The sequence below is a fragment of the Festucalex cinctus genome, chromosome 21 (genome assembly GCF_051991245.1).
Source record: "Festucalex cinctus isolate MCC-2025b chromosome 21, RoL_Fcin_1.0, whole genome shotgun sequence".
Taxonomy (NCBI): domain Eukaryota; kingdom Metazoa; phylum Chordata; class Actinopteri; order Syngnathiformes; family Syngnathidae; genus Festucalex; species Festucalex cinctus.
Genome location: NC_135431.1, coordinates 16,530,110 through 16,547,197, shown reverse-complemented (window position 1 = coordinate 16,547,197; position 17,088 = coordinate 16,530,110). Strand labels below are relative to the sequence as shown.

Here is a 17,088-nt window from a genome sequence, read left to right as displayed (position 1 = left end):
CTGATTTTATAAAAGGCCTGTAGTAAATGACAACCCAAAGAGAACTTAACAGAGACAACAAACAAAATGGCTTTGAGAAGGTTTTATTTTCTCTATGCATTGCTTTATTATTGCTAAGATTTCACTTAGAAGCACTCGGACCTAAAGATGACACAAGCAACTTTACCCTAATATCATTCGCTTTGACACCTTTGACACAAATCTTTCTGGTGCTGTACAGAGTTGCAGTATAGGATCAGTTTAATCTGCAGGTGTTGAGAGGTTACGAGAACAAACAAGTAGGGTCAACTCTTGAAAGTTAGGCAGGTTTATGGTTGTTGTCAGCTCAAACGCATGTGCAGCAAGGGCCTTTCTAGAGACTATCATCTACTAAATATGTTCTCTTCCAGCAGGACTAGTAGGAGATCGATATACACCTTAACGAGGGTTAAACTGTCGCTTTGCGGAAGCAGGACTAGAGTCGAGTCGCAGAAGAATCAGTGAGTCGTTGCAGGTGCGTTTTGGATCAAGCAGAATGTGCACAGATCCTCTATTTGGCAATGCTGAAAAAAAGAAACAAAATGACGTTGCTTAGAAAATGTTAATCATATTTCAACCCTTAGATAAGCTCAGGGCTTTGTGTTTTTTTGTTTTTTTCTCTTCCAATAACTGAATTTGGATTACGTACGTATATTTTTACTTTAAACTTAACGGTACTATCATGGAAGTTTTTACAGCAAAAACCGGCCACTCACACAGTGATATCCTTGTAGCGGTCCAACGCCTCCTGGGCCACCACCTCAGGGAACTTGGGGTCGTTCCAGGGGATGTCGCCTGGTACGTTCAAGTCCATGGGTGGCGATTTGAAGAGTTTAACGGACACCTTGGTGTCTGGCTGCTCGGGGTCCTCACCGGGCCTCTCCACTGGGGCCCTGGTGACTACCTACAATAACAAAAAAAAAAGAAAAAAAAAAGTGTTATTTCACTCGACTTGTAATTGGAACATAGAGTTGCAAAATGTATCTGGTTCAGAACTGAATGACCTTGCAGTTAAAATATTTTGCTCAAAATGAGATAAGAGATGAGGGAGCCAAGAGTGCTAGTGGAAAAATAACGAAACAGTGGAACTTACCGTCTCTACTTTGAAGAAGTCGTCCTTGGGGTTCGTGTCGTTTGCCAGAGACGACACCCATCCAAACTGCCTGTTGAACAAGTCCATGACGGCGGACGTGTTGAACATGTGCTCCTCGAAGCGCTTTAGGAGAGCGTTGTAATGCTGGGTGAAGCGCTCGGCGATGGCCAGAGCTCTCTCCAGTTCTTCCTTCAGGGGACCTTCCAGGGGTTTCTTGCCAGAACAATCTGGGAAGGGAACAGGCGGGCCAGAGTCAATTTAAAGATATGAGCTCTTTAAAAATAAATAAATAACCATTTTAAGAATGCAAAAAAAAAAAAAAAAAAGATATTGACCCAAATTTATCAGTGTTTATCTATGCTAATGACTTATTGTATCTACCTGTTGCCATTCATACAATGGGATAATAGCTTCATGTTCAGCCTGGATTTCACGCCGAGTAGAGTAAGGTGTTTTGGGTTTTAAATTTTTTTTTTTTTATATACGGCCATGTTAAGGTCTTAAAAAAAAAGAAATGTATAGTAAGTTGCTTTTTTTGTTTGTTTTTTTAAACGACCATGAGTAAGGTATTTAAAAAATAATAATTAAGGACCATGTATGGCTTTTTTTTTTTCATTGTTTTTTTTTAACGTTCATGTATAGTAAGCTGTTTTTGTTTTAAGTGACCCTCTATAGTAAGGTCTTTTAAAAAAAAAGAAAAAAAAAATATGTATAGTTAGGTGTGTTTTGTTTTTTGTAAACCATGTTATAGTGAGGCTTTTTTTTTTTCTTCTTTTTCTTTTTTTTTTTTTTTTTTAACTAATAAATGTAAATTTCCCAGAGGGAGCCATCCCAAAGGGATCAATAAAGTCAACTCTAAGTATAGTAAGGTCTTTTAAAAAAAACAAAACATGTACTGTTAGGCTTTTTTTTTTTTTTTTAAGCTGTCATGTATAGTAAGGTTTATTTATTGATTTTTTTTTTTTTTTTTTACGACCATGTATTATTTTTTTTAAATAACCATCATTGTATAGTAAGGTGTTTTTTTTTGTTTTGTTTTTTTAAACGACCAAACATATAGTAAGTTTTTTTTTTTTTTTTTTTTTTTTTTTTTTTTTTTTTTTTTTTTTTAACAAAAGTGTAACGTTTTGATGAAATTGTATTTTTCATTTGATGGCTGTGTTTTGTTTTGTTTTTGTGAAAATCATTTTCCGATGTAAACCCGACTTACCAACATGTTCAATCTCTTTGCACTTCTGGCACTCGTCTCGGAATTTGAGGCAGCCGGCCGAGTTGCGGCGAATCTCCCTGCAGGTCATGCTGCCGTCTCCGTAAGGTTTGGTGATGACCACGTCCTCGTTCACGCTGCCGTCTGCGAGCACGTGCAAGAACCGATCATTGTCAGACTTCTGTTGGTAACGAACCCCGGTGTGCATGTTTTGAGCGCTTACCCTCATTGGTAGGGGCATCCGTGTCAAAGTCCATCATGGAACCAAAGGAGCCAAAGGGGTTCCTTCTGCCGATGCCCATCATGTTGGAGAACAAACCCTGGAAAGTGGGGAAAGGCTCGTGGAACAGCGAGTGGATGCTTCGACGCCAGCGAGACGGGAAGAAGTTGGGCAGGGCAAATACTGGAGGGTTGTAGTGCACGTGATCAGCCACCTGAAAAACATGACCGACACGTGAATGCAACTTTTTTCTTTTTGACCTTATCTGTATACCCCAGGACTAAACCTTCCCTTACTTTCATGCTGTCGGAAAAGATGCCGTCCACTCCGTCTGCCATCTCAGAGTATTTGTCTTCCAGCTCCCTGAACTCTTTGCTCTGCCGTTGTCCTTCCTGCTCCAGCGTGTCCATCCTCTCCCCGTTGATCCAAATGGAGAAGGGAGACGTTCGATTCAGCAGGTCCTCTAACTAAAGCCAAAGTCAAGCTACGATGTCAGAACACATACAGCGAAATGGGATCCCCCCACCACCCCTCCCATGCATTATCGCATAAAAGCAAGGCTCATTTCATGAAAATGTAACGACTCACCTGGCGGCCCACCATCCCGGACCCGCTGCTGCATGTGCGGGAGTAGTACTTCACGCAGGTTCTCTTCAGACATGGCTTGCATTCCTCCCACAGGGCCTTCATGGTCTCATTGCAAACCTCTTCCTGCTCCTGCAACTTGGTCTCCATCTCCTGAGCGGCCAACATGGCCTCCTGCAACAACATGTGACACAGTTATCGATTAATAAGGCCCCCGCATCAAAATAAACCTTAATGGACCTTGTATAGCAAGGCTAAAAATTGAGCATGATGGCTAAAAATTGGCCGGAATTTTTTTCATGTATAGTAAGGCTTTTTTATTTTTTATTTTTTTTAAATGTATAAAGTAAGGTGATATATATATATATATAAAAACGACCATGGCATTTTTGTTTTTAATAACCACATAAAGTAACTCGTTTGTTTCCAACGACCATGTATAGTTAGGTCTTTTTTTTTTATTTTATTTTTTTATAAAAGAATGTATAGTAAGGCTTTTTTTTTTAATGACCACGTAAGGCGTTTTTATTTATTAAAAAAAAAAATGACCATGTATATAGTGTTTTTTTAAACAATGGAAGGCTTTTATTTTATTTTATTTTTTTTAAATAAAAACAAAAAACAATCATGCATACTAAGGCGTTGTTTTAAACGACAATGTATACTAAGGCATTTTATTTAAAAAAAAAAGTAGACTAAGGCGTTTTTTTTTTTTAACAACAATGGTGTTTTATTTAAAAAAAAAAAATACCATGTATAATAAGGCGTAAAAAAACAAAAAAAAAACAACCATGTATATTAAGGCGTTTTTTTTAAACAATGTATAGTAAGGCGTTTTATTAAAATAAAAAAAATAAAAAAACGACCATGTATACGAAGGCCTTTTTTTAAAAATTTTAAACGACAATGTATAGTACGGCATTTAAAAAAATAAAAATAAAATAAAGTATAGTAAGGTTTTTTTTTTTTTTTGACTGTATAGTAAGGCACCCCCCCAACGACCATGTATATAGTAAGGTGTTTAAAAAATAAAAAAATAAATATATAAAAATGCATTAGAAAAAAAAACAAAACCTTACACGTATAGTAAGGTGTTTTTTGGTTGTCTTCTTTTTTTTTTTTAAAGATAACCAACCATGTATTGGCTCTGGGCCTTTAAGGGGTGGGGTTCAGTGGCTCTGGCGGTCGCTCCTCTGTGTCCTCCTCTACCCAGGTGAAGCTGTTTTGCAGTCAGCTAGCAGCCAGGAAATAAAAGCCTGCGTGTGGTGCTGTTCCGTCTCGCTCCTCCATACGCTCCCGAGACGACCACCTGCCAGCTGGACGCCGCTGCTGCCTGCCTCCTGGGCTCCAGATTTCGTCGTTCATTTGCACATTGGTTTACATTATCCTTAGCTTTCATGTGTTTGTCAATTTTTTACCTTTTTTGTAATAAACTTTTCCATTTGCCCACTCTACCCAGCCTCGTCTCCCCATCCTTTTTCTTTTTTTATTTTATTTTTTAAACGATATACTAAGGCCTTTTTTTTTTTTTTTTTAAACCATGTATATTCAGGCGTGTTTTTAAACGACAATGGAGAGTAAGGATTTATATATATATATATATATATAAACACAACCACGTATACTAAGGCCTTCTTTTTAACCTAAGGTGTTTTTTTAAACGACAATGTAAGGGGTTTAAAAGAACAAAACAAAACAAAAAAAACAAAACAAAAGAAAAAAAGAGCATGTATACTAAGGCGTTTTTGTTGTTTTTTAAACGACAATGTATAGTAAGGCGTTTTATATTTAAGAAAAAAAAAGGTCTTAGTAAGACCTTTTTTTAAACGACTATGTATAGTAAGGCGATTTATATTTAAAAATAAATAAATAAATAAATAAAAACAAAAAAACGACTATGTATAATGACTAAGGCGTTTTTTAAACAATGTATAGTAAGGCATTAAAAAAAAAAAAACACACACAAAACAAAAAAACAAAAAATGACCATGTATACTAAGGCGTTTTTTCTTTACAATTTATTAAAAAAAAAAAAAATAAATAAAAAAAATAAAAAAAAATAAAAAATAAAACGACCATGTATACTAAGGCCTTTTTTTAAACGACAATGTATAGTAAGGCGATTTATATTTAAAAAAAATATATATTATTATTATTTATTTATTTTCTTTTTAAACCATGTATACTAAGGTGTTTTTTAAACAACAATGTATAGTAAGGCGTTTAAAAAAAATAAATAAACAAATAAAACACTAAACAAACAAAAGAAATGACCATGCATACTAAGGCGTTTTTTTTTAACAACAATGTATAGTAAGGAGTTTAAAAAAATAAATAAATACATAAAACACAACACAAACAAAAAAAATTACCATGTATACTAAGGCGTTTTTTTTTAAACAACAATGTATAGTAAGGCGTTTAAAAAAATAAATAAATAAAACACAAAACAAACAAAAAAAAATTACCATGTATACTAAGGCGTTTAGGTATGTATAGTAAGGTGATTTATATTTAAAAAAAAAAAAAAAACCCGACCATGTATTTTTTTAAACGATAATGCATAGTAAGGCTTTTCAAAAAACACACACAAAATAAATGACCATGTATACTAAGTTTTTTTTTTTAACGACAATGTATAGTAAGGCATTTTATATTTAAAAATAATAATAATAAAAAATAAAAAAATAAATAAATAAAAAACGCGACCATGTGTACTAAGGCCTTTTTTTAACCATGTATACTAAGGCGTTTTTTAAACAACAATGTATAGTAAGGCGTTTAAAAACAAAAACAAAAACACAAAAAACAAAAAACAAAAAAAAAACAACCATGTATACTAAGGCATTTTTTTTTTTTTAATCATGTATACTAAGGTGTTTTTTTTTTTTTTTAAACGACAATGTATATTAACGCGATTTATATTAAAAAAACAAAAAACAAAACAAAAAACGACCATGTATATTGTATACTAAGGCCTTTTTTAAACAACTATGTATAGTAAAGCGTTTTATAATAAAAAAAATAATAATTAAAAAAAAAACCTGACCATGTATACTAAGGCCTTTTTTTTTTTTAACCATGCTAAGGCGTTTTTTTTTAAACAACAATGTATATATAGTAAGGCGTTAAAAAAAACAACAAAAAAAAACACACACAAACAAAAAAAAATGACCATGTATACTAAGGCGTTTTTTCTTTACAATTTATTTAAAATAAATAAATAAATAATTTAAAAAAACAAAAAAACAAACAAAAATAAAACGACCATGTATACTAAGGCCTTTTTTTAAACGACAATGTATAGTAAGGCGATTTATATTTAAAAAAATATATATATATATTTTTTATTTTTTTTTTATTTTTAAACCATGTATACTAAGGTGTTTTTTAAACAACAATGTATAGTAAGGCGTTTAAAAAAAAAAAAAAACAAATAAAACACTAAACAAACAAAAGAAATGACCATGCATACTAAGGCGTTTTTTTTTAAACAACAATGTATAGTAAGGCGTTTAAAAAAATAAATAAATAAAACACAAAACAAACAAAAAAAAATTACCATGTATACTAAGGCGTTTAGGTATGTATAGTAAGGTGATTTATATTTCCCCCCCAAAAAAACCCGACCATGTATACTAAGGTCTTTTTTCTTTTTTTCTTTTTTAAATGTATAGTAAGGCGATTTATATTTCAAAAAAAAAAAAAAAAAAAAACCCCGACCATGTATTTTTTAAACGATAATGCATAGTAAGGCTTTTCAAAAAACACACACAAAATAAATGACCATGTATACTAAGGTTTTTTTTTTTTTTACGACAATGTATAGTAAGGCATTTTATATTTAAAAATAATAATAATAAAAAAAATAAAAATAAAATAAAATAAAAACGCGACCATGTGTACTAAGGCCTTTATTTAACCATGTATATTAAGGCGTTTTTTAAACAACAATGTATAGTAAGGCGTTTAAAAACAAAAACAAAAACACAAAAAAAAACCCCAAAAAAAAACAACCATGTATACTAAGGCCTTTTTTTTTTTAAATCATGTATACTAAGGCGTTTTTTTTAAACGACAATGTATAGTAAGGCGTTTTATATTAAAAAAAACAAAAAAACAAAAAAAAAACGACCATGTATACTAAGCCGATTTCTTTTTTTTTTTTAACGACAATGTAAATTAAGGCGTTTTATATTAAAAAACAAAAAAACAAAAACAAAAACAAAAAACGACCATGTATACTAAGGCCCTTTTTTTTTTAACGACAATGTATAGTAAGGCGATTTATATTTAAAAAAAAAAAAAAAAAAAAAAAAAAAAAAAATCCCACCATGTATACTCAGGCCTTTTTTTTTTTTTTTTTTAAACCATGTATACTAAGGTGTTTTTTAAACAACAATGTATAGTAAGGAGTTTAAAAAAAATAAATAAACAAATAAAACACAAAACAAACAAAAGAAATGACCATGCATACTAAGGCGTTTTTTTTTAACAACAATGTATAGTAAGGAGTTTAAAAAAATAAATAAATACATAAAACACAACACAAACAAAAAAAATTACCATGTATACTAAGGCGTTTAGGTATGTATAGTAAGGCGATTTATATTAAAAAAAAAACAAAAAAAACGACCATGTATTTTTTAAACGATAATGTATAGTAAGGCTTTTCAAAAAACACACACAAAATAAATGACCATGTATAGTTTTTATTTTATTTTAACAACAATGTATAGTAAGGCATTTTATATTAAAAAAATAATAATAATAATAAAAATAAAAAAAAAACGCGACCATCTGTACTAAGGCCTTTTTTTTAACCATTTATACTAAGGCGTTTTTTAAACAACAATGTATAGTAAAGCGTTTAAAAAACAAAACAAAAACACAAAAACAAAAAAATAGCCAAGTATACTAAGGCGTTTTCTTGTTTTTTTTTTAAACGACAATGAGGCGATTTATATTTTTTTTAAAAACAAAACACGAGCATGTCTACTAAGACGTTTTTTTTTAAACGATAATGTATAGTAAGTTATTTTATATTTAAAAAAAAAAAAAAAAGAAACGAAGAAACAAAACAACAACCATGTTTACTACAGTCGGGGGCCTTAAATAATGAACATGTTCAATATCTTAAAAAATCTTAACGTCGGCGGGGACGCCGAGGTACGCCTGTGCCACCAACTGTGACATCAAACGGAATGTAGCCAATCAAGAGGCGCCCTAACTGAAAAAGACGGAATTGCGCGTATAAAAAACCCCCAAAAAAACAAGCATGTTATTTTCCCCCTCCGAAGAAAAAATAAATAAAAAATCTTCAAAGAATGCATTTCACAGCCATCAGACTTCACATCCGTCCGTGCGATCCTTTTCTGAGACGCCGTTCGACATGGCGCAAATCAAGCAAGCTGAACATGAACCGTGGGAAATGATGGACAGACAAACACGTGACGAGTTTGTACGCGTGTACAAAATAAATCTCTGTAGCGATGGGCAAAATAAATAAATAAATAAATAAATAAATAATTTCCCCTTCCGGTTTTGATTAGATCACGTGAGAGGTTTTTCACGGAGGCCTGGAAACTTGACCAGTGTTGAGATGATAATCTTTATGTTCGTGAGGTAGCTGTGATGAGATTATCTGCGCACCTTACACACAATACGACCAAAACTGTTCAATGCCCGATTTTTTTATCTTTATGTGTGGCATCTGACAAAGATAAAAAATCTTTTAAGAGTTGAAAAATCCTTATATGTGAACCAGCCTTTAGGCATTTTTTTTTTTTAAACAAACATACAAACAAAAAAAAAGACCAGGTATACTAAGGCTTTTTTTTTTTTTTTTAATAAATGACCATGTATACTTCGGTGTTTTTTATTTTATTTTATTTTATTTATTTTTTTAATGACCATGTATAGTAAAGTGTTCTTAAAAAAAAAAAAAAAGAAACAACAACAAACGACCAAGGCGTTTTTTTTTTTGTTTTGTTTTTTTTTTAAATAAATGACCATGTATATTTCGGTGTTTTTAAAAAAAAAAAATTTTAATGACCATGTATAGTAAAGTGTTCTTAAAAAAAAACAAAAAAAAAAAACAACAACAACAAACGACCAAGGCGTTTTTTTTTTGTTTTTTTTTAAATAACCATGTATATTAAGGCAAATTATTTTTTTCTAAACAACCATGCATACATAGTAAGGCGTTTTTTTGTTTGTTTTTTCCGACCATGTATATAGTAAGGCGTTAAAAAACAAAAACAAAAAAACAACAAAAAAAAAAAAAAAAGACCATGTGTAGTATGATGTTTGATTTTTTTTAACTACCATGTAAGTGTGTGTTGTTGTTTTTTTGTATTATTATGTATAGTAAGGCGATTTAAACAAAAACAAAAACGTGTATACTAAGGCGTTTTTTTCTCTAAACGACCATACATGCATAGTAAGGCGTTTTTGTTTTTTTTGTTTTTTTTTAATAACCATGTAAGCAAAGTTTTTTCTTTGTTAACTGTGTATAGTAAGGCGTTGTGTTTTTTTTCTTTTAAACAACCATGTTTAGTAAGGCATTTGTTTTGTTTGTTTTTTAAAATGGCCACGCATCATCACCACTATTTAGCCTTACTATATTATCATGGCCAATTTTTAGCCTTAAATTGTGCATGTCATGATTTAAGGCTACAAATTGACCATGACCATATAGCAAAGCTAAAAATTGGCCCATGCTTAGGATTCAAAAATAAATAAATAAATAAATTAATTAATTAATAAATTAATAAAAAATTCTTGCACCTCTTTCTTCTGTTTGGTTTTCTCCAGCTCGTCCAAAACCTTTTTGTGGTCTTCTGAAGATTTCTGCATCATATTCTTCATTTCCTTAACTCCACTGATGGCATTCTCAATCTGTGCATTCAGGTACTTCTCTCCCTCAAGTGAGATCTCTGCACAAGGGGAAAAAAAACCCACTCAAGTATTGATTTATGTATGCAAGTTTTTGCATATGGCCGAAGGACCTTACGTTTGAGATTTTCACTGGTGGGACTGGGAGGAACCACACAGTTGGCTGAGGCCAGAAAAAGAGCCAGGACAGCCAGCGACTTGGACCCCTTCCTCATTTTCATCATCATCATGATTAACATCCTCTCTGACTCTTAAAAAGCCAGCAGACAACGATGAGAAATGGCTGCGGCAAGAAAACAGATCAGATTTGATTAGATTGTAATGTCCTACTGTAGACACTGGGTAGCTCTACATGATGCAAAGTGCAAACACTTTGATTTGTTCCAGCCTCCCAACAAAGTAATTTTTTTGTTACGTGTTTTTTAGTAACGGAACGTTACACCAACAATTAAACCAGCAAGGTTTAAATTTATTCTAAGATTAGCTCTAATCAGAGAATAGTGAAAATGTTTAAAATGAGTTAAACCGGTTTTAAAATTAAACAGAGATCTGTTGATGCTAGCTAGCAAAAATGTTTTAGCCTTTCGTTAACTTGAGACACCAACTATTCCTCCTTTGACAAAAAAAAAAAAAAAAAAAGTTAATCCAGCCTTGGTGTTTTATAGTGGTTACTGTCCGATATTTACTCCATGTACAGCACTTTGTATGCAGTGATGGTTGTTTTAAAAAAGCTCTATAAATGAAGTTGACTCATTTCCTTTCCTGGTGTTATCATATTCCAAGAATGATCTTTACAAGGTTATTATTGTCTTTCACTGCTGGTGACCCCTACTGAGATGTTTTGCACAATCACAAAGCGTGTATGAATGTCACCATATCACTCGGACATCATGTGTCCACACGCCGACCTTAGGTCAGCCTTTAGTGCGACTCTCACCAAGTGTGACTTTCCGCTGGACGTTGCATAACATGAACGGCGGGCTCCTTCTCTGTTTACCCATTTCTGCTGACGTCCGAGCGGTCTGCTCTGCTGACCCTTTATTCTCCTTCTTCAAACACACAATCGGGTGACCTTTCACTAGAGGGACAGCCTGAAGTTCTTGTCCGTTACTGTATTTATTAGACAACTAGTGTGTTTGATTTGATGAAGACTTTCTTCTAAATAATGCTGCAGTTTTGGAATAAAAACATGCTAACATTTACTACTATCACCGGATGCAGCACTTATATAACATTTTTAATAAAGCAAGGGAACTATTTCCATCTCTGTGGCGGCGCATGAGCTGGACAATGAGGTTAGTCTTTAAACCAAACGCTTCATAATTGGCTGTTAATGAGGTAAAACCATCCAGGGCGGGTGAGCCTCGAGGTGGGGGTGAAAGGGGCGTAGGTGGGATGAGTAATGCCAACAAAGGCAGCCAAAGTGTGGGAGAGTTAAACAGAGAGAGTTGACAAAGAGAAAAGGGGGATGATTCACAATTTTCTCTCTCTCTCTCTCTCTCTCTCTCTCAAAAATAGCAAAAATCCCACCACCCTTTTCATTTAATTCACTTTGCAAATAATGGAATGCTGGTGTCCTCCTTCCATTCGCCCGTGGCTCTTTGGCACCCAAAGGACTCACTTGGTACGTCATATATACCACAATTAGAAACCAATGGATGCCCCTCAGAAGTGACCTCAAAACTCTCATGACCAATATTGGATTTATTTTATTCTATCTATCTATATCCACTTGTTCTGTTCCAGAGATGGATGGATGGCAGAGGTCACGCCCATGAGTAAGCAAAACAAACAAGTCATCATCTGTTCACCCATGTGCTCCAGAATTCCGCATCATAATATCACTCAGTATTTACCAGCATTTAAAATGAACCTAAACCCCAATATAAAGCATTCAGATCATAATATTATTATAACGTTTTTAGAAAGAAAATGCAGCCAAGTATGAAACACTGGATCGAGATGTGCGCTTTTCCCAATAACCATATGGATGCGGTGCTCATTTTAATGTGCAAATAGACCAAGTGTTTACTTTGCGTTGTTGGTAGTCGTCCAAAAATAAAAGCACCTGTTACTCACCGACGTGCGAGTCCTCAGGGTCCAGGACGTCTGAAGCTGCTTTGCATCATTGCTGCTCTTATTTATACAGCAGCAGATAAAACTGGGACATGCAGACACGTGACTCAGCAGACCGGTATCACACCGCTAGACTCAATGCTGGGAGACGCTTCCTGTGATTACCTTCAAAATAAAAGTGTCGTCACGTTACGTGTCCAAAAAATGGGCAGATGTGCTAGGTTATTGTAGGTGTGGGTGTGTGTGTGCGTGCATAACGTCTTATTTTAAAATAATAAAATAAGTATTATTCTATCATCGTATTTCCAACAAATTTAATTGGATTTCACTAAGCAATTATTAATGAAATTGAAACTTTTTTGATTTTTTTTAAATGTGCATATACTATTTGTAAAATATCGAATAAAAATAATGCATTCACATTTTTTCTACATAATTGTTGTTTTTAGGATAAATAAATATGTAAAACAAAAAATAAATTAATAAAATACATAACTAAATTACAAGCGCACCTATCATTTAACATGTAACCATTTATGTATAATGTAAAATTATTTGTTTTAAATTTTATGATTTACACTGATTCTATGAGATAAAATGACTACATACATCTGATGTCTTTTTTTTTTTTTAAAGAAAAAAAACTGTTGAATTAATGCAGCAAATAGGCTATCTCCTTTATAATGTAATTGCTTTAACTGAGTGGGCCTATGAATATAAAATGAAGTACTTTTGAAGTACAATTGCTACTTAAGAAAAAAAAAATTATATGCAACATTTTATAAAAAAAAAAAAAAAAAGCATGTTAGTGCCCTCTTTTTGTAGCTTGATAATTTTTTAATGTCAAATCAAATAAAAAATAAATAAAATTAAATAAACACTTTATTTAAAAAAACAGGCATTACACCGATAAACATAACAAAAAAAAAAGTTTTGATTTCCTCGACCTGAATTTATTTTGAAAATCATGAATGCAATTTCCCATTATTCGCCTGTGAACTTTACACACAAAGCGTCTGAGGACTTTTCCAGAATTGTCGTAATTTACTGGCAGCTGAAGACAGAACCGTGCACAAACATTGGATTCATGATGATGACGCCGTGACTCAACGTTTAATAATGTAACAACCAGCTCATTTCCTAAAACGTGCTGTATGAAAAACAGACAAACCGCAATCGTTTGTAGATGTAAACAGCCTCGATGAAGGATGAAATCGTCGAGGGGTGAAGAAGAAGAAAAGAAAAACAAAAAGAAACAAAAAAAACAAAAAACAAAAACGTTTGTACATTCCAGATGCACAGGTGGTGCACTGGTTAATGCACCGAAACACACACAAAAGATAATAAATAGTAATCAAATCAAGTGTATAACACATTTAAAACATCCGTAAAAAAACAACCTTTCAACAGCTATAGAGGACGTTTTTCCACAAAACACATACTTTACACAATAAGGTGTTTTTTTTCTTCCCTTTTTTAGATAAGGTAAACTACTAATTATTTATTATTTTTAATTGCTAAGACGCCTACACACATTTTCACTTACATAAACAGATTTTAAAGTTGGGATATTTTTTCATAAACTTGCACTTTTGAACTTTATCCAGCAGGAACTGGGCGTTATTGGCATTTGTGACACTAGATGGCACCCACAGCTCACACAACTCTTGGTAATTTGCAGCATCAACCATAATAATAATAAGAATAATAAATACATTTAAAAATTAAGTGGGAAAAGAGCTACATTATGAATAAATAATAATAATAATAATAATAATAATAATAATAATAAAATACATCATGTAAATGCTAGCGGACTGAATGTAGCCCAGGTTATAATTTGTTGACTCTTAATTTGGAATAAGTAATAATTGACCTAAAAACAGTATCTTCAATATTATTTTTGATGCACTACCTAGTAATATCGAAATAATGTTCCCAATTTCACATTTTCAGCTTTAACTTACTGTCAAAATATGTCTTCTCTTGTTCCCACAATCTTGTTTTCTAAAGAATGTCAGCTTTCCATTTAGGAGCTGAGACAAAAGGCAACTTTAATACCTGCCGGCAGTCTCACAATCACATACATGTGTGCCTTTAATGGCGAGAGTTCCAAGTGCCATAGAAGCTTAAAAACATCTGGACTTTGCGTTTTGTTGGTGTCGACGGCTTACCAGCCACGGAGCCAGTGTGACTAAACCGAAAATCTTTTGCGTGACCCTCTGCTAAATGTTGTTTTCCTCCACTTTGTGTGTGTGAAGGGGTCCAGATGGTTTCAAATAGGTTTTGTGCAATCAGAAAGTTAAAGCTATTAACATAGCTTTTAAAGTTAAGGTATGCCTTCAAGTCATCAATAAGTCAGTGGTCAGTAATGTAAAGCAGGACTCTAAAACCCTATCCGAGCACATTCTAAAGAAACTGAGGATGAACATGACTGAACCCCCCTTACTCAACTGTACTCAATTTTGTGCGATACTGTACCACCGGGCTGAAACCGTCTCCATGGTTTTTGATGAGGGTCTGCAGAGGACTGGCTTAACTGATGGTATGAATTTCAACAAAAATGCGTAGAGAACATCTTAATGAGTCACCTCTGGCACACAGTGCAATTATCACTGGGCTTAATGGGCCCCGTGGGTCATATTGACCGCGCCGCCACTGATTGGCTCCAGATGAACTTAAAAAAAAACAAAAAAACATCTGGATGATTCTGGTATCAATTTTGCAGCAGCTTTGCGTCGGGTGACATGCGTGAGCGTGCTCGCGTCGGAATGTGCCCTGATTTAGAAAGGATATAATTCTTCATGATCAAAGGACAGCTGAGAGATGTTTGTCATTGGATCCATTTCTGGTTCGCATAATGCAGCATGTGGCCTCGGCGCAATGCACGGATGTCGACGTCATTGTGAAAAACAATTGGCTGCAATCACTGCAAAGAATGTCCTCCGGGGTATTCATGCTTTGCTTCTGTGAACGATTTGCTAGTTAGTTAGTTCGTTGTGGTCAAGTTGAACACACCTTTTTGTAATATTTATAAATATTTATAATATGTAATAGGGATAGACGGATTATCGGCTTTGGCCTTTTTACAAATATGAAGGCCGATAAAGCTGGCATCTGGCACTGATCAGTGAACGTTTGCGAATTTAGCGAATTCAATTTTGTGGGTTTTCATCGGGATTTGTAAGATGTTCACAGACAGTTGTAAAGACTTGCTGCAAAGAAATTTAGAACATGTTCAGACGATTTTTCGCTGTCTGCGACGATTGTTTGAAACATTTGACAAACCCTGACGAAAACCTAAAATTCGCTATATTCACATGCATTTGTCGCTCAGTGAGATGCAGGGAACTTTTCTTTTGTGTATTAATTTAAATTTCCACTTTACTTTATAAAAGATGACGCTGCACTGGGAATTCCCAACACATTTCTTTTTAAATAAAAAATGTTGTTAAAATTAGGAAATTATGTTGAAATTTTGTAAAACTATTTGCAGTAGAAAACTTTAGGAAGTTGTTTACTAGCTTAGTTTTTAATTCAGTTTAACACATGGTGATGACCCAGGGAGTTCCCTGCACATTTGTATTTATTTATTTTATTGTATTTTTTTATTAATCATTTTTAAACAAAGCTCTTTATATTTAAAATGTTAAAAATTTGTTTTAACAAACATGCTTAATGGCATTTACACAAAGTAATTTTTTTTAGACTTAGACTTAGACTTGGCTTTATTGATCCCTTTGGGATGGCTCCCTCTGGGAAATTTACATTTACAGCAGCAATAAGAGCAGATGATAAAATAAAAAACAATTCAATCAATCAATAAATAAGGTTATTACACCAGAGATTGAATTCATAATAATAATCAAAATAAAATAAAAAATAAAAATAAATTTTGATTGGCGGCACGGTGATCTGGTGGTTAGCACGTCTGCCTCCCAGTTCTGAGGACTCCGGTTTGAGTCCAGGCTCCAGCCTTCCTGGGTGGAGTTTGCATGTTCTCCCTGTGCCCGCGTGGGTCTTCTCCGGGTACTCCGGTCTCCTCCCACATTCCAAAGACATGCATGGCAGGTTAATTGGGCGCTCCGAATTGTCCCTAGATGTGCTTGTGAGTGTGGATGGTTGTTCGTCTCTGTGTACCCTGCGATTGGCTGGCAACCAGTCCAGGGTGTCCCCCACCTACTGCCCAGAGCCAGCTGAGATAGGCGCCAGCACCCCCCGCGACCCTTGAGGAATAAGCGGTCAAGAAAATGGATGGATGGATGGATGGAAATTTTGATTCAAATATTTTCTATGACTGCAAATGAATATTAGCTTAAAATATAAATATAAATAACTAATAAATAGTCTGTATTGGCCCTGGAAAAAAATATCACTAATATTTAATTGTAGACCTCTTATTGTCATTGGAAACTGTGGTTTTTATAATGGTACTTGGATGAATTACTTTGTGACTATTGGAAGTTTTGAATCAGTTCGAATGGCCATGACGTGGGGTCCCACAAGGATCAATCCTTAGACTCCTGTAGTTCACTTATATCCTACATTTGCGTTAAATGTGTCAGAATGCAAATGTTGGCTATCATGCTGTGCATGACGCACTGCTATATCCTCCTGAGTACGAGGGAAAAAGGAAAAAAATATTGTCCAATCATGTTTATTTTGATATTCCCCAATCTTTGTGAAGTAACTGGAATACTGCAATAGAAGTTTTTGAAAAAAAAAGTTTTTATTTTTAAGCTATGATGTGTCCTCTACAGAGGACATTTTTTAAAACTTAAATGCTAGGCTCAAATACAGTTAAAATAATTCTAACAATACTTAAGAGTCTTATAGAAAACATGCTAACAACATTTAAAGCCTAAATTTGTTCAATAAAACGTGTTATACACTTGTTTTTCCTCTTCACTAAAAAGTGCTTGCACTGAGGGAAGCCATTTTCTTTTATGATGCAATCACAGGTAGCAAAGCCCCACCCCTACACATTTGGTA

General features: G+C 33.7%; 1 protein-coding gene across 2 annotated transcripts; it reads right to left on the bottom strand.

The window, feature by feature from the left end:
• Positions 1-67: 67 nt before the first annotated feature.
• On the bottom strand, positions 68-12,244 carry clu (clusterin). Of its 2 annotated transcripts, none has more exons than XM_077510003.1 (10): positions 12,100-12,244; positions 10,139-10,303; positions 9,913-10,061; positions 3,127-3,297; positions 2,835-3,005; positions 2,542-2,752; positions 2,322-2,462; positions 1,112-1,338; positions 735-922; positions 68-542 (listed from the first exon to the last, which is right to left on the bottom strand). In XM_077510003.1, the coding sequence occupies exons 2-10, from the start codon at positions 10,257-10,259 to the stop codon at positions 530-532; spliced, it is 1,392 nt and encodes a 463-aa protein (XP_077366129.1). In that variant the 5' UTR covers positions 10,260-10,303; positions 12,100-12,244; the 3' UTR covers positions 68-529. The 2 variants fall into 2 exon arrangements, with proteins under 2 accessions (XP_077366129.1, XP_077366130.1); XM_077510004.1 differs by having other exon boundaries at positions 12,089-12,208.
• Between the last annotated feature and the right edge of the window lie 4,844 nt (positions 12,245-17,088).

Coding starts and splice junctions, on each gene's coding strand:
- clu (XM_077510003.1), bottom strand. CDS start 10,259: ATGTTAATCATGATGATGATGAAAATGAGGAAGGGGTCCAAGTCGCTG. Junction 10,062..10,138: donor CACCAGTGAAAATCTCAAAC/GTAAGGTCCTTC, acceptor CCCCTTGTGCAG/AGATCTCACTTGAGGGAGAG. Junction 1,339..2,321: donor CAAAGAGATTGAACATGTTG/GTAAGTCGGGTT, acceptor TTCCCTTCCCAG/ATTGTTCTGGCAAGAAACCC.